The 18,028-nt window shown below is 44.8% G+C and overlaps 1 protein-coding gene across 1 annotated transcript in view; it reads left to right on the top strand.

Moving 5' to 3' along the window:
- The window catches only part of GALNT2 (polypeptide N-acetylgalactosaminyltransferase 2), a 184,807-nt gene that overhangs the window by 81,896 nt on the left and 84,883 nt on the right, over positions 1-18,028 (top strand). The window contains exon 8 of the mRNA XM_073672816.1: positions 10,198-10,285. Within this exon, the coding sequence (XP_073528917.1) occupies positions 10,198-10,285 (88 nt within the window). The remainder of the gene's footprint in view (positions 1-10,197; positions 10,286-18,028) is intronic.

Raw genomic sequence — 18,028 nt, 5'->3', positions numbered from 1 at the left:
TGGCATCATTTTTACTTTGTTCTCTGTATGGATGGAGTATAAAACTAGCTTTTATTGTGGTGTTTTTTTTCTTTTCTTTTTCTCTCCATTTGCTTGTTTTCGCTCTATTGAATACTCCTTTAATAAAAAAAAAATCTAAACACACCAACAAACAAACGTACAGTTCAGCCCAGAAATATTTGGACAGTGACCAAATCTTCATGATTTGGCCTCTGCATGCCACTATGTTGGGTTTAAAATGAAACAACGGAGATACAATTGAAGTGTAGACTTTCAGGTTTAATTTAAGGGGGTGAAGCAAAAATATTCCGTGAAACATTTAGGAATTGCAACTTTCTACAAAGCCTCCTCATTTCATGGGCTCAAAAATAATTGGACAAACTAACTTAACCATGAATAAAATGTTCATTTTTCCCCACACCCATGACAGCACACCTTGAGAGAGGGATCCGCCCCATCAAGGACAGGAAACCGTCTGAAATAAAAGGGTGGTACCTCTCCCTCGCTTCAGTTGGTTTCCTGTTCTTGATGGGAACCTGTCTGGAAAAGAACACTTACTTGGGTCTGTTCCGGTGTGGAAGAGCGGGCACTGGCCTTTGCACAGGGTTCCAGCCTCCAGAAGCGCCGTCCGCAGCTCCTTTGGGTCCTGCGTCCGAGCGGGCGCACACGGTGAGGCAGGCTCCGGCTTCCCGTAGACCGCTGCACCACCCTCCTCCTGCCGCTTCTGTCGGCCGCTTTCTGGAGCGGCAACTTCCGGGTATGACGCGCCTGACGTCACGGCACTGGGCACGCTAGGAGAGGCGTGCTGGGTGACGTCAGGGGGCGGCGACCGATCCAAGATGGCGGCGCCCTGTAAAGCGCTCCCGGGCCGTTTTTTTCTGTGGAGCCTCGGCCTGGGAAGGAGGGGGACTGCCCTTGAACCGGAGGAGGTTCTGGATGGCCCTATATTATGGGGGGATTGTTATCCTGGGAGCGTGGCACGCTTCTGCAAGATGGCTGACCAGGATAGTCAAGAGCAACAGCTAACCCGCCCACCTCAGCAGCGGAAGAGGCAGACTGACGCCTCTCACACGAACAGCTGCTCGAGCAATCGCAGTGGCAGCCGCAGAAGCAAGGTATCAAACACCTCTGGACCATCCAGAAAGGAATCATCGCGTGTTACAGTACAGTCTCCGAATCCGGTACCCGTTTGTGACTTCAGGGGTGAGTGATCTTCGTGAATGTCACCTTTTTGTAATGGGAAGTCTCTTATGTGCTTCCTTCTGTAGGAGCTTAAGAAGAGTAGCGCCAAGCAAAAGTCAGGATTTCTGCCCTATGCCAAACTTCCCTTCCCATAGATTGGCAAAAGCCGCTTTGCCCGAACTGCATTAATAAAACTATAGCAGAAAATTCTCTGGATTTCGCATCCAATCTGAAATCCATAGTCCACGCAGAGTTTCAGGGGTCCCTGAAGGGGTTGTTTAGAGGGAAGAAAAGATCCCATAGAGATGTCTCCTCCAACTCTGATTCCTCCCAGTCCGAGGATTTATGGCTGAATGATTAATCATCCTCTTCCTCATCGGATAACGGTAGACCCTGCTTCCCCATTGAGGGTACGGACAAACTGGTCAGAGCAGTCAGATCAACCATGGGTCTGGGGGAGGAGAAAACATCCAAATCCCGGGAAGACGTTATGTATGCGGGCCTTGGAGAAAAAAAGAGACGCTCCTTCCCAGTAAACACTAAAATTCAGGGCCTCATTGACCAAGAGTGGAAGAAACCAGAGAGAATCAGGGGCCTTACCCTCCTTCTCTAAAAGAAGGTACCCCTTTGAGGAGAAGGACTCTGAGCCTTGGGATAAAATCCCCAAAGTTGACGAGACTGTAGCCAGGTCATCCAAAAATTCTTCCATACCTTTGGAGGATTCAGGCGTCCTAAAAGATGCCCTTGATAAAAAGGCTGACTCCTTTCTACGTCACACTTGGGAAGCTGCAGCAGGAGGCCTGAAGCCTGCGGTAGCTGGCACCTGTGTGGCAAGGTCTCTCATGGTGTGGCTCCAACACTTGGAAGACCAACTTAGGGATAAAAAGATCCCTAGGGATAGAATCCTTTCAAATCTTCCCCTAATGCAGGCAGCGTCGGCCTTCCTAGCAGACTCTTCAGTGGACTCTTAGACTCCCGGCTAGATCAGCAAGTCTATCTAATGCTGCCAGACGGGCCTTGTGGCTCAAGGGTTGTCCAGGCGACCTACAATCCAAACATAAATTATGTTCCCTCCCGTGTGACGGCAGACTCCTGTTTGGCCAGAAGCTGGATGACCGCTTAGAGAAGGCTGACGATAGGAACAAAGGGTTCCCAGTATTTTCAGGGGACTCAAAAAGATTTAGATTTCGGAGGAGAAAATTTAATCGGGGTCACCCTCCGGGAGACAGGAGAAGATGGGAGTCCAAATCCAAGAAGAAGACAGGAGAAGATGGGAGTCCAAATCCAAGAAGGAGTCAGGCTATATGTTTGGAGGACCGTTCTCCAATACAAAAAAGTCTTCCCAATGACGCCAGGCCGGAGGTAGGGGGGAGGCTTTCCCACTTTATTCCAGCTTGGGAAACCATTATATCAAACCCCTGTATTCTGAATGTTGTGAGCGGTGGTTTGAAGATACGGTTCAGCCAGATTCCTCGCCGCACCTTTATGATTACCCCCAAGAGGAAGGTCCAGGAAGAACAGATAGCCCTGGAGTCACAAATATTAGGGCTAGTAGAGAAACGGGTCCTTCTCGAAGTTCCGATACCACAAAGGAGGAAGGTATTCTATTCCCCTCTGTTCATGATAAAAAAAAAACCAATGGGTCCTTAAGGACCATCATCAACCTCAGGAGTCTAAACCATTTGATAGAGAACCAGACTTTCAAGATGTAGTCAGTGGGCTCAGCAGTGAAGCTCTTGCACCACAATTGCTTTATGGAAGTAATAGACTTGAAGGACGCATATTATCACGTCCCAATTCATCCAGACTACCAGAAATATCGGAGAGTAGCCCTGTTCATTCAGAAAGAGCTGAGGCATTTTCAGTTTACTGCCCTACCCTTCGGCCTCTTCATAGCCCCGAGAATATTCACGAAGTTAATAGCGGAAGTAACAGCTTTTCTACGAATCAAGAACGTAGTGATTGTTCCCTATTTAGACGACTTTTTGGTAATAGGAACATCAGAAGTCCACTGGTCCAGTCAACTTCTAGAAGTCAGGGCAGTGTTGCAACAGCTAGGGTGGTTGGTAAATACCCAAAAGTCAAAATTAACCCCCTCAAGGACTCAGGTCTTCCTATGTCTAATCCTGGATTCTCGTCTCCAAGCCTGCTTCCTCCCAAAAGACAAGGTCCGCAAAATAATCAATTTAGTCTTGAAAGCCATGCGGTCTCCAGTGATGTCCCTAAGAGAAGCAATGTCCCTCCTGGGCTCTATGACTGCCTGTCTCCCAGCAGTCAGATGGGCTCAAGGGCGTATGAGACTTCGTCAGTGGGAAGTCCTGTCAGCGCAGAGGTCCTTCAACGGGCATTTAGAAAGCAAGTTTTCTCTCTCCCTAGAAGCTGTAGATTCCCTTTCATGGTGGACAGACAGGAAAAATCTGACCTCAGGCGTGCAGTGGTCCAGACCAGTAGATCGTGTGATTACAATCGATGTGAGTGGCTCCGGATGGGGGGGGGGGGGGGGGGTCATCTAGCAGAGCTCTCAGTGCAGGGTCACTGGGCATACCACGAGATGGGGGCATCCTCAAACTTAAAAGAACTTTGGGAAGTGGAGAAATCCCTGATAGGCTTCCTTCCTCACATTCAGGGTCACCACGTACAGGTCAGGTCCAACAACCGGACAACAGTGGCCTATGTAAATCACCAGGGAGGAACAAGGTCACGCTCCCTGATGGCTGTGGCAGACAGAATCCTACACCTGGCAGAGCAACACCTCCCATCCCTCAGTGCCTTTCACATAAGGGGGGTGGAAAACGTAAGGGCAGATTTCTTCAGCCGCCACACCCTATGACAGGGGGAGTGGAGCTTAAACCCGGGGGTCTTCCAACAGATTGTCCAGTTATGGGGACAGCCAGACATAGATCTGTTCGCCACAAAAGCAAATAGGAAGGTAGACAGATTCTGTTCCTTAAACCCAGCAGAAAATCCCCATGCTGTAGATGCCCTCCAGATTCCTTGGAAGTTCAGGAAGGCCAATGACTTTCCCCTGTTAGTAATGGTTCCAGCAGTGGTGAGGAAGATTCGGGAGGATGGCGCAAGGATAATTCTTATAGCCCCTTTTTGGCCCAAGAGGCCTTTGTTCTCCCTGCTTCGACTAATGTCAGTTTCAGATCCCTGGGTTCTACCAGAAAGGCCGGACCTTCTCATTCAGGGACCAGTATTCCACGCCCAAGCCAGAGGTTTCCATCTTGCGGCGTGGAATTTGAGAGGTCACTACTAAGTAGCAAGGGGTTTTCACCAGGGTTAGTCTCTACCTTGCTGGGTAGTAGGAAACCAATAACGACTAAAATTTATAACCGAGTCTGGGGGAAATTCCTAGATTTTATAGATGCACCGTTATCAGACAAGCCTCCAATCAAGGGAATCCTGGAGTTTCTGCAAAAGGGGCTTGACCTGGGTCTAGCCACGGGGACTCTTAAAGTTCAGGTGTTGGCCTTGGGGGTGCTCTATAATTGTAACTTGACTGGGAACAGGTGGGTCTCTAGATTTATCAAGTCCTGTGCCAGAGCCAGACCGGTTCGGTCCCGTAGAGTTCCTTCCTGGGACCTGAATTTGGTCTTGAACGCACTTACCAGTTACCCGTTTGAGCCCCTACAGGATGTCTCTCCAAAGATCCTCACCCTTAAGACCATCCTCTTAGCGGCCTTAACGTCAGCTCGTAGGGTGGGTGACCTGTAAGCCCTTTCAGTTGATCCTCCGTACATACAAATTTATACTGATAGGGTCACCTTGCGACCAGATCCAGCATATCTTCCCAAAGTGGTATTTAGATTTCACTGTAACCAGGAGATTGTACTACCCTCGTTTTGCAGCAATCCAAAAAACCCAGGGGAAGTTAGCTTCCATAACCTAGATGTTAGAAGATCCCTACTACGGTACATTAACATGACTAGTGTATGGAGGAAGGACCATTCCTTGTCCCTGGCCTTTCAGGGGAATAGGAAAGGTCATGGGGTGTCCAAGGGTACCATTTCTAGGTGGCTTAGGGAGGCCATTTGTTTAGCATATACATCCACAGGAGTTCCAGCCCCGGACAATGTCAAGGCTCATTCCACCAGAGCCGTCGCAACATCCTGGGCGGAGTGGGCAGACGTCTCAATCGTTCAGATATGTAGAGCTGTTACTTGGTCTACACCATCCACCTTCTATAAACACTATCGGTTGGATCTGTCCTCCTCTGACCTTATCTTTGGGAGAAGGGTACTTCAGGCGGTGGTCCCTCCCTAGGGTGCTCATAACGCTCCAAAATTCTCTCAAGGTGTGCTGTCATGGGTGAGGGGAAAACAACAAGGTTACTTACCGGTAGCTTGTTTTTCCTGAACCCATGACAGCACCCGTAGCCCCCCCCCCCCTATTTTTCTGTTTCTCACACCCTGGTGTGCACTGTTTGGGGTGTTATATACATTGTAGTTGTTGGTTATGTGTCTAACCTTTTTGGGAGGTCCTCTCAATGCTCTGTAAACAGCAGAAGCGAGGGAGAGGTACCGCCCTTTTATTTCAGTCGGTTTCCTGTCCTTGATGGGGCGGATCCCTCTCTCAAAGTGTGCTGTCATGGGTTTAGGAAAAACTGGCTAAGTAACCTTGGTGTTTTAATACTTTGTAGAGAATCCTTTGCAGGCAAAGACTGCCTGAAGTCTAGAAGCGATGGACAGCACCAAACGCTGGGTTTTCTCCTTTGTGATACTTTGCCAGGCTTTAACTGCAGCTGACTTCAGTTCTTGCTTGTTTGTGGGTCTTTCTGCCTTAAGTTTTGTCTTGAGTATGTGAAATGCTGCTCGATGGAGTTGAGATCTGGTGATTAACTCACCCATTGCAGAATATTCCACTTCTTTGCCTTAAAAATTCCTGGGTTGCTTTCACAGTATGTTTTGGGTCATTGTCCATCTGTACTGTGAAACGCCGTCCAATCAACTGCATTTGGTTGAATCTGAGCAGAAAGTATCGCCCTGAACACTTCAGAGTTCATCAGGCTGCTTCTGTCTACAGTCACATCATCAGTAAACACTAGTGACCCAGTGCCATTGGAAGCCATGGATGCCCATGCCATCACTCTGCCTCCACCATATTTTACAGAGGATGTGGTGTGCTTGGGATCATGAGCCACTCCAAGTCCTTTCCATACTTTCTTCTTCCCGTCATTCTAATACCATTTGATCATCATCATTTCATCTGTCCAAAGAATTCTTTTCCAGTGCTGGACTGGTCTCTTTAGATGTTTTTTTGGCAAGGTCTAATCTGGCATTTTCTATTTTTAAGGTTGATTAATGGTTTGCACCTTGTGGTGAACCGTCTGTATTTGCTCTCTTCTATTTATAGTAGATTTAGATACTGAAATACATACTTCATGGAGAGTGCTCTTCACATGGGTGGATGTTGTGAAGGGTTTTTTCTTCACCGTGGAAAGAATTCTGCTATCATCCACCACTATTGTCTTCTATGGACATCCAGGGCTTTCTGTGTTCCGAAGCTCTCCAAAGCGCTCTTTTTATTGCAGAATGTACCAAACTGTTGATTTACAAGGAATGGAAAAAGGGTCAGGTTAGCTCATCCACTGTGGAGTCCAAGGCTTGGAACACCAGCAGTGCAGCAGGAAAACCAACCGATAGCAGAAGAGGTCCAGTTTCAGAAATCCATTAAAATCAGCAGTTTTTATTCCATATACGTTAAAAAAATATGTATAAATCAAAGCATATTAGTCACAACTCCCGGAGGGGGGAGAATGTTTGGACAGATGAGTTTAGCCATTGCCATCTATGCAATGTAAAAACTAAAAAAACAATATTAATAAAAATAAAATAACACACACATATATATATATATAATAATATATATATATAATATTATATATATATAATATTATACACACACACACACACACTACAGACCAAACGTTTGGACGCACATTTTCATTTAAAGATTTTTCTGTATTTTCTTGACTATGAAAATTGTACATTCACACTGAAGGCATCAAAACTATGAATTAACACATGTGGAATTATATACTTAACAAAAAAGTGTGAACAACTGAAAATATGTCTTATATTCTAGGTTCTTCAAAGTAGCCACCTTTTGCTTTGATGACTGCTTTGCACACTCTTGGCTTTCTCTTGATGAGCTTCAAGAGGTAGTCACCGGAAATGGTTTTCACTTCACAGGTGTGCCCTGTCAGGTTTAATAAGTGGGATTTTTTGCCTTATAAATGGGGTTGGGACCATCAGTTGTGTTGTGCAGAAGTCTGGTGGATACACAGCTGATGGTCCTACTGAATAGACTGTTAGCTCCTTTTTTTCTTGCCATAAAACAAATTCTAAGTAAAGAAAAACAAGTGGCCATCATTACTTTAAGAAATGAAGGTCAGTCAGTCTGAAAAATTGTGAAAACTTTGAAAGTGTCTCCAAGTGCAGTTGCAAAAACCATCAAGCGCTACAAAGAAACTGGCTCCCGCTTTTCAACCCTGCTTCCACAGAATCATGAAATAGGCCTGGACAGAAATGATGGTACTCTTAACTTAATATTTTGTTGAACAACCTTTTGAGGCAATCACTGCAATCAAATGATTCCTGTAATTGTCAATGAGACTTCTGCACCTCTCGACAGGTATTTTGGCCCACTCCTCATGAGCAAACTGCTCCAGTTGTCTCGTGGTTGAAGGTTGCCTTTTCCAGACAGCATGTTTCAGCTCTTTCCAAAGATGCTCAATAGGATTTAGGTCAGGGCTCATAGAAGGCCACTTCAGAATAGTCCAATGTTTTCCTCTTAGCCATTCTTGGGTGTTTTTAGCTGTGTGGTTTTTGGTCATTATCCTGTTGCGAGACCAATGACCTGTGACTGAGACCAAGCTTTCTGACACTGGGCAGCACATTTCTTTGTAGAACCCCTTGATAGTCTTGAGATTTCATTGTACTCTGCACAGATTCAAGACACCTTGTGCCAGATGCAGCAAAGCAGCCCCAGCCTCCTCCATGTTTCACAGTAGGGACAGTGTTCTTTTCTTGATATGCTTGATTTTTCCGTCTGTGAACATAGAGCTGATGTGCCTTGCCAAACTTCCATTTTTGTCTCATCGGTCCATAGGGAATTCTCCCAGAAGCTTTGTGGCTTGTCAACATGTAGTTTGGCAAATTCCAGTCTGGCTTTTTTATGATTTTTTTTTTCAACAGTGGTGTTCTCCTTGGTCGTCTCCCATGAAATCCACTTCTGGATCAAACAATGACGGATGGTGCGATCTGACATTGATGTTCCTTGAGCTTGAATTTCACCTTTAATCTCTTTAGAAGTTATCCTGGGCTCTTTTGTTACCATTCGTATTGTCTGTCTCTTTGAAAACAAGCTTTATATAGTGTGACCGTAAAAGAATGGTAAAAAATAAATATTATACTTATCTTCTGATGGCCCCTGGTGTCCTTATCCGATCCGTCTTGACTTGCCGGCAGCTTGAGGTGGTCTAAAAAGGACCTGCCATGACGTCATTTAGTCATGTGACGGGTCACGCGACCGCCGACGTCAGCGGTCGCGTAACCCGTCACCTGACTAAATTACGTCATGGCAGGTCCTTTTTAGACCATCGCGAGCTGCCGGCAAGCCAGGATTCATCGCTATTGAGACTGGGGGTCATCAGAAGGTAAGTATAATGTACTGTATATTTTTTATTTTATTCTTTTTTTTACAGGTACTATGGTACCCGGGTCCGGAGGAGAGTCTCCTCTCCTCCAGACCCGGGTACCATCCGCACATTGAACCGCATGTTATCCGCATGTACAGATGCAGTGAGGCGGATTCCATGTGTTCCAATGCAAGTCAATGGCGGCGAAAACGCCTTGATTCCGCAAAATAATTGGTAGTGCTGCGGATGTTTCCGCAATGATAATCCGCAGCGGAAATTTCCGATTATCATTGGGGAACATGGCAGACCTTCTACCAAGCGTTTTTTAAGCATTTCTTCAGTGGAATTGCTGCTGCGGAAACGCTTAAAAAATGCATAGTGGGCACACAGCCTTAGAATGCTGTCACTTTTGAGTATTTTCTGTCATAAGGTCCCCTCAAAGTCACTTCAAATGTGACGTGGTCCCTAAAAAAAAAAAAGGTTTTGTAAATTTTGTTGGAAAAATGAGAAATCGTTGGTCAACTTGTAACCCTAATAACTTCCTAATAAAAAATAAAAAAATTGATTCCAAAATTGTGCTGATGTAATGTAGTCATGTGGTAAATGTTACTTATTAACTATTTTGTGAGACCTAACTCCCTAATTTAAGGGCATAAGAATTCTAAGTTTAAAAATTGCAAAATTTCCTATTTTTTCACAAGGAAACGTAAGTCATATCGAAGAAATTTTGCCACTATCATGAAGTACAATATGTTTTAAAAAACAATCTCAGAATCAGGGTGATCCGTTGAAGCGTTCCAGAGTAATTACCTTATAAAGTGACAGTGGTCAGAATTGTAAAAATTGGCCTGGTCATTAACGTGCAAACCACCTTCAGGGGTGAAGGGGTTAATCCCATTTTGATTATATAACTGTGTCTTGAATATGTTTTGGTAAAGAGTAGTGATGAGCGAGTATGTTCTATTAACCCTTTCGCCGAGTATGCTCGGGCCGAGCTCCGAGTATTTACAGCTGCTCGGTGATATGGTTGAATCGCTCCCGTGTGCATGATTTGCGACTGTTTGACAGTTTTAATACATGTGAGGAATGTCTATTTCTTACACATTCCTCACATGTAATAAAGCTGTCAAACAGTTGCAAATCATGCACACGGGAGCGATTCAACCATATCACCGAGCAGCTATAAATACTCGGAGCTCAGCCCGAGCATACTCAGAACAGAACATACTCACTCAACACTAGTAAACAGCCAAAATGCCAAAACTTGTCTGTGTCCAAATATTTCTGGACCTAACTGTTTTTCAACTATACTTTTTTATATCCTAATTACTGGTTTAGTAATAGCACTTTTTCTCTTCTTTTTCTCATTTTAGGACAGAACTAGAGTTGTGTCTCCTATAATTGATGTGATTAATATGGATAACTTCCAATATGTTGGTGCATCAGCAGATTTAAAAGGAGGTAAGTTATTGTATACACGTGTATACTAGTAGTCTGTCTCAGGACTGTAATAATAATCTATAATAGAAATGCATCCACTTAAGGGCAGAATTCCAGTACAATGGCTACAATCTATATATACTCCTTTGGGCACCACTGCTTGCTAGCTTCCACATCATGACATACATTTCTGTACAGCACATTTATGTTGGGCGCTGAGTGCAGCAGGAACTGGTGTGCACAAATACTGGTGAGCACCACCTCCCTAGCTTGATACCCCCTACATTACGCTCCATCCATGGACATCCATCCCACTTCGATGAGGGCAGGGAATGTAGCAGGAGGCCTTCCACAGCTTGGTGAAGCAGGAGCAGCTGAGCCAAACGTGCAGGTTAGTGTAACAGTAGTAGCTCTCTGCTACACTGCTGAGTGCCGGGCTCAGTGGAGTGACTTTGGGTGAGAAGGCTGCCCTCCTTCATGGTATGTTTCTGTATACCATATGCTATGTGTTTTTGTTTTTTTTTAACAAAAGGAAGAATGGGTGACTGAAGCCACTCATGGACACCCGTCACAGGACTTTGATGGATATCCACATCCTTCTGTAGCCACAACTATAGTCTAACTATACTTTAGAAATGCCGAGAGAAATTCAAGTTAGGCAGACTCATTTTTACGACTCTATCATCTGTATTCCGCAGTGCTCTGTGCTCAGAAGGACCTTTTATCTTCCACTTGCATGAATGGGTTTGCTTTAAGAACACACAATTTTAGCAAACCATTTAATGGCTTGCACTATATACTGCAATACAATGCTATTGCGGTATATAGTAACATTAGTGATCTCCTATGCGGGGTGCAAGATCACAGAGCAATCTTTCTATGTATCCGCTCCATTTAAATACTGTGGCTAGGGAGTGACAGCGCTATTAAAATGGTTGAACAGCAACAATCACTGCTAATTCTGGTTGTTTCTGTTAGCAGCGGGTGCCAGCTGCTGAAGACAGCAAACATCTGCCTGTATCTAGCTGCCACAGCTCCTGAGCTCAATCCATACACCCCCTTCCAATGTTTAATGTAAAATACAGTACTATGCAAGTCTTAGGCCGTTGCAGGAAAAATTGCTGCAAAGTAAGAATGCTTTCAAATACAGAAGTGTTAATAGTTAATTTTTATCAAGTAACAAAATGCATAGTGAATGAACAAAAGAGAAATCTAAATCAAATCAATATTTGGTGTGACCATCCTTTGTCTTTTACAACACCATCAATTCCTCTACATACACTTGCACACAGTTTTTGACAAGAGTTTGTTCCAAACATCTTGGAGAACAAACCACAAATTTGAGATTACAAGTTTGCACAAATCTTTCTGTTTCTTCATGCAATCTCAGACAGACTGTGATGATAAGATCAGGGCTCTGTGGGGCCATGTCATTAACAGGATTCCTTGTTCTTCTTTACGCTGAAGATGGTTCTTAATATTTTCTGTATTTATTTTTAGAGCACCAATGATTCCATGGTGCTGTACATGAGCGGGTTACTTACAAAATACAAATATAAATTACAAAGAACAGACTAGCAATGACAGACTGGAACAGAGGGAGAAGGCCTTGCCCTTTCAGGCTCGCAGTGTACAGGATAATCTTGAAGGAGACAGTAGGTTGGGGGTTGCAGCAGCTCTAATGGTGGTGAGGTGGTAGCGGGATCATTGCTGACCATAAGCTTTCTTGAAAAGATGGGTTTTCAAGCTCCGTCTGGATGTTGTGAACTTGGTGGATAATCTGTCACATTAAGTCACAGTATTCCAGAGGATGGGAGAAACTCAGAAGAAGTTTTGCATGCGATTGTAACGTGTAAGTGTGGCGGAGAGAAGGGGGTCTTGGGAGGACCAGAGATTACGTGTGCAAAGATAAATGGAGATTAGTTCAGAGATATACAGAGGAGACAGATTATGGATGGCTTTGTAGGTCATTGTTAGTAGTCTGAACTGGATACATTGGGGAATTGAGAGCCAATGAAGGAATTTGCAGAGGGGAGCAGCGGAGGAGTGTTGAGGAGGGAGGTGAATTAGTTAGGCACCAGAGTTAAGGATGGACTGGAGAAGTGCAAGAGTGTTAGCAGGGAGTACACAGAGGAGGATATTGCAGTCAAGGCGGGAGATGACCAGGCCATGTACTAACATTTCAGCAGATCCAGGATTGTGGAAAGGACGGATTCTGGAAATATTGTTGAATTTGAGGCGGCAGAAGGTGGTAAGAACTTGGATGTGTGTTTTGAAGGACAGCGTCTAGGGTTACTCTAAGGCACTGGACTTCCGGTACAGGGGAAAACGAGATGTAATTTATTGTGATAGATAAATCTGGTAGGGGAGTTAGGTGAGATTGAGGAACCATGATGAGTTCAATTTTGTCCACATTGAGCTTCAGGTACCTTGATTACAAGAAGGATATGGCTGATAAACTCTCTTGGATACTGGACAGCAGAGAGGCGACGTCTGGGCCATAGAGGTACATGGCCCAAAAATTCAACCTGGACATGCTGTTCGAGGAGTTTAGAGGAAAATGGGAGCAGTGAAATGGAACTATAGCTGGACGTATAGATCCGGTTTATGGATGGTGCCTTCAAAATAGATGTGATTGTGGAATGTTTAAAAGCTGAAGGTAAGGTACCAAAAGTTAATGACAGATTGAAGAGATGAGTTAGGGCCGGGATAAACGTGGTGAGGTTGGGGGCAGGATATGTGAAGAGTTCAAGTGGTGGTGAGGTGCGATTTGGAGAGAAGATGAGTAAGTTCTCCTTCAGTGATGATGGGGGATGAAGGTTATGAGGGAAGGCCAGTCATCTGGTTATACAAAGAGGTTGTGGTGGTTGAGCAGCAAAGACTTGCCTGGTTTGGTATATCTAGTTTTTGAAATGTGCTGCAAAATCTTATGCAGAAATGAGGAAGCCTTGAGGGGGTAGTGGTGAGTGGTGGAGGGATTAAAGTGTTGACAAACTGTTTGGGCTTGTGGGATAAAGAAGCTACAGTTGAAACCAGAAGTTTACATACACTATATAAAAAGACACATATGCATGTTTTTCTCAATATCTGACGTGAAATCAGAATAAACCATTCCCGTTTTAGGTCAATTAGGATTACCATAATTTTTAATATTTGCCAAATGCCAGAATAATGAGAGAGAAAATGTTTTAAGACGTTTTTATTGCTGCAAAGTCAAAAGTTTACATACATTTCATTAGTAGTTGGTACTATTACCCTTAAACTGAATGACTTGGGTCAAACGTTTGGGATATCCTTCCACAAGCTTCTCACAATAGTTGGTCGGAATTTGGGCTCATTCCTCCTGACAAAGCTGATGTAACTGACCAGGTTAGTAGGTCGCCCTGCTCACACCTGCCTTTTCAGCTTTGGCAATAAATTTTCAATAGGATTGAGATCAGGGCTTTGTGATGGCCACTCCAAAACATTGACTTTGTTATCCTTAAGACACTTTGTTACCATTTTGGCAGTATGCTACGGGTCATTATCCATTTGGAAGACCCATTTCTGTCCAAGCTTTAACTTTCTGGCTGATGTCTTGAGATGTTGCTTCAGTATCGCCACATAATCTTCTTTTATCATGATGCTATGTATTTTGTGATGTGCACCAGTCCCTCCTTCAGCAAAACAACCCCACAACATTATGCTGCTACCCCCTGTGTTTCACAGTTGGGATGGTGTTGTTCTTCCAAGGTTCTCCCTTTTTCCTCCAAACGTAACGATGGTCATTATGCCCAAAAAGTTCAATTTTAGTTTCATCAGACCACAGGACATGTCTCCAAAAATAAAGGTCTTTGCTCCTGTGTGCATTTGCAAACATTAATCTGACTTTTTTATATTTCTTTTGGAGTAATGGCTTCTTCCTGGCAGAGTGGCCTTTCAGCCATGTTGGTCCAGTACTCTTTTCACTGTGGTTAACACAATATTACCAGCTTCCGCCATCATCTTTACAAGGTCTTTTGCTTTTGTCCTTGGGTTGATATGCACATGTCGGACCAAAGCACATTCATCTCTGGGACACAGAATCCTTCCTGAGCGGTGTGATGGCTGGACATTCCCATCTTGTTTGTACTTGTGTATAATTGTTTGTACATATGAACGAGGCACCTTCCGGTATCTTGAAATTGTACCCAAGGATGAGCCAGATTTGTACAAGTCCCAAATTCTCTTCCTGATATCTTGTCTGATTTCTTTAACCTTTCCCATGATGCTACACAAAGAAGCAGTGTGTTTCAGGTGTGCATTCAAATACATCCACAGGTGTGTCTCTATCTCAGATGTTGCCAAAAAAGCTATCAGAAGTTTCCAAACATATGACATCATCATATGGGCAGTCCAGAATTGTTTAAAGGAATAGTAATCTTAGTGTATGTAAACTTTTGATTTTGCAGTAAGTAATAAAAATGCCTTAAAACATTCTCTCTCTCATTATTCTGGCATGTGACAAATATAAAAATTATGGTAATCCTAATTGACCTAAAACGGGAAAGGTTTATTCTGATTTCATGAAGGGTCGCTTTTAAGGGTCAAAAAATGAAATATGCCAGAAGTGACCAGAAGGTGCGAATAACAATTTACTACTTGTACTAAGATTCTCTTTCACACTTAATATTCATTATGCTTACATATGCCCTTACTGTCCTTGCACCACTAATCCTTACTCTCCTTCGCTATCCCCAAACCCCAGCACCCTCTAACCAAATAATCATCTCTCCTTCCTTCTTACCTCCCCACCTGACCTCATCTGCAGAGCTCCTCAACCTCATATCAATCCTACCAAAACATAACAGAAGCCAGACACTCTCCTCCTCCCACCTGCTCTCCCTCTCTCTGCTTCTCCTCACTCCTGGCGACATATCTCCCAATCCTGGACCCCCACCTATCGCTTCAAACCAACTGCAAACTACCGCAACCTCTCTAATGTAAAATCCGTGCCCCTGACGCCCACCACCCTTCTCCCTCTCTCTGACTCTATTCTACCACTGACATCCATATCTTCACTCCACGACACAGACAGTGCCACTTCTTTCTACGATGCCACTCTCGCATCAGCTATTGACTCGGTCGCCCCTCTTGTGCATGGCAGAGCGCGATGAGTCAACAGGCAACCTTGGCACAACAGCCTCACTAAACAGCTTCGACAAGCGTCCAAGTTTGCGGAGCGGCATTGGAAGAAAACACATACTCAAGATGACTTCACTGCATTCAAACAAGCAACACTCGCATTCAAATCACCACTCACCTTTGCTAAACAGGCCTACTTCACAACCCTCATATCTTCCCTATCCTACAACCCCAAACAACTATTCAACACTTTTAACTCTCTCCTCTGCCCTCCACTGCCCCTACCAACCTCCCTCATCTCTGCTGAGTTTGCCACACACTTCAAAAACAAGATTGACCAAACACGGCAAGTCTTTACTGTCCGACCTCCACAACCCCTTTGTTTTCCACACCATTGCCCTTCCCTCATAACCTCCCTTCCCAACATCACGGAAAGAGACCTTACTCTTCTCCTCTCAAAATCACACCTCACCACTTGTGCACTTGACCCCGTCCCATGCCACCTCCTCCCCTTCCTCACCCCCCACACTCATCCCATCCCTAACCCATCTCTTCAACCTATCACTAACTTCTGGTACCTTCCCCGCTGCCTTCAAACATGCCACAATCACACCCGTCCTGAAAAAGCTATCCCTCGACACAACCGCCTTCTCCAGCTACCGCCCCATATCGCTGCTCCCATTTGCCTCCAAACTACTTGAGCAACACTTTCACGCTGAACTTCCTCCCACTTCTCATCTAACTCTCTCTTTGACAACCGACAGTCCGGTTTCCGCCCCCACCATTCCACCGAAACTGCCCTTACCAAAATCACCAATGACTTACTTACAGCCAAAGCTAACAGACAATTCTCTGTATTCCTTCTTCTTGACCTGTCCTCTGCTTTCGATACAGTTGACCACAGCCTTTTACTACAGATCCTCTCTTCATTCGGTGTCAAAGACCTTACCCTATCTTGGATCTCCTCATACCTTTCTAACCGCACATTTAGCGACTCCCTCGCTACCTCCTCACCCTGCCTCCTCTCTGTTGGAGTCCCTCAAGGCTCTGTCCTAGGACCCCTACTCTTCTCAATCTATACCCTTGGCATGGGACAGCTCATAAAATTCCATGGCTTCCAGTACCATCTGTATGCTGATGACACCCAGATCTACCTCTCTGGCCCAGATGTCACCTTTCTGCTGTCCAGAATCCCAGCATGTCTAGCAGCCATATCCTCCTTCTTGTCCTTCCGCTTCCTCAAGCTCAATGTGGACAAAATCATCTTTCCCCCATCTCGCATATCTTCCTCACCTGATTTTTCTATCACAATAAATGACATCACACTTTCCCCTGTACCGGCAACCCGCTGCCTCGGAGTAACCCTTGACTCTGCCCTGTCCTTCAAACCCCACATCCAAGCTCTCGCCACCTCCTGTCGCCTCCAGCTCAAAAATATTTCCAGAATCCGTGCTTTCCTCAACCCTCAATCTACCAAACTGCTTGTGCATGCCCTCATCTCCCGCCTCGACTACTGCAACATCCTCCTCTGTGGCCTACCTGCTGACACTCTTGCACTCCTCCAGTCCATCCTTAACTCTGCTGCACAAATGGTCCATCTCTCGCCTCGCTACACCTCTGCTATCCCCCTTTGCAAATCCCTTCACTGGCTCCCATTTGACCAGCGTATCCAGTTCAAACTACTAACACTGACCTAAAAAGCCATCCATAACCTCTCTCCTCCGTACATCTCTGAACTAATCTCCCGATACATTACCTTACGTAATATCCGGTACTCCCAAGACCTCCTTCTCTCCTCCACACTTATTCGTTCCTCGCCCAATCGCCTCCAAGATTTCTCCCAAATATCCCCCATCCTATGGAATTCTGTGCCTCAACACATCCGATTATCCGCCACACTTGGATCCGTCCGAAGGAACCTGAAAACCCATCTCTTAAAACAAGCTTACAGCCTGCCAAGTCCTTGCTTGCTACCACCTCAACAACACCAGAGCTACAGCAACCCCCCCAACCTACTGTCTTGTTCCTGTAGAATGCAAGCCTGCAAGGGCTGGGTCCTCTTCCCTCTGTACCAATCTATCATTGTTAGTGTGATTACTGTAAGTAATATCTGTATTTTGTATGTAACCCATCCTCATGTACAGCACCATGGAATCAATGGCGCTATATAAATAAATAATAATAATTTCATGTGTCAGATATTGAGAAAAACAAGCATATATGTCTTTTTATATAAAGTATGTAAACTTCTGGTTTCAACTGTATGAGGGTTGTGAAATGGTCCTATTAATCAGCTGTGAGTGCCGACTTAAATGTGAAAGTTGCTTGTTTGAATTTGTTCGTCATCTTGTGAATGTTTTCTTCCAACGCTGCTTAGCCACCCTGGACACTTGCCAAAGCTTTTTAGTGAGTTACAGGTCTATGTGTGAGAGGTTTCTGTGGGGGTGTGCTAGTTGCTGGACATGGGGGGGGGGGCAGAAAAGAAAGACTGAGATGAGAAATGGAGTAGATGGTGGTTAGATAGGGAGCATAGGCGGATAAAGGTCTAATGTATGTCCATCTGTAAGGTTGGCTGTGGACGACCACTGATAAAGACCAAAAGATGAAGTGAGTGACAGGAGTTTGAAGGCTGCCAACTGGTGGGTGTAAGTGGGGATGTTG

This window comes from Phyllobates terribilis, unplaced genomic scaffold, assembly GCF_046119375.1.
Source record: "Phyllobates terribilis strain yellow unplaced genomic scaffold, ASM4611937v1 Scaffold_3__8_contigs__length_932513732, whole genome shotgun sequence".
NCBI lineage: Eukaryota > Metazoa > Chordata > Amphibia > Anura > Dendrobatidae > Phyllobates > Phyllobates terribilis.
The sequence above is the reverse complement of the archived record's forward strand: the minus strand, read 5'-3'. Positions and strand labels throughout refer to the sequence as shown.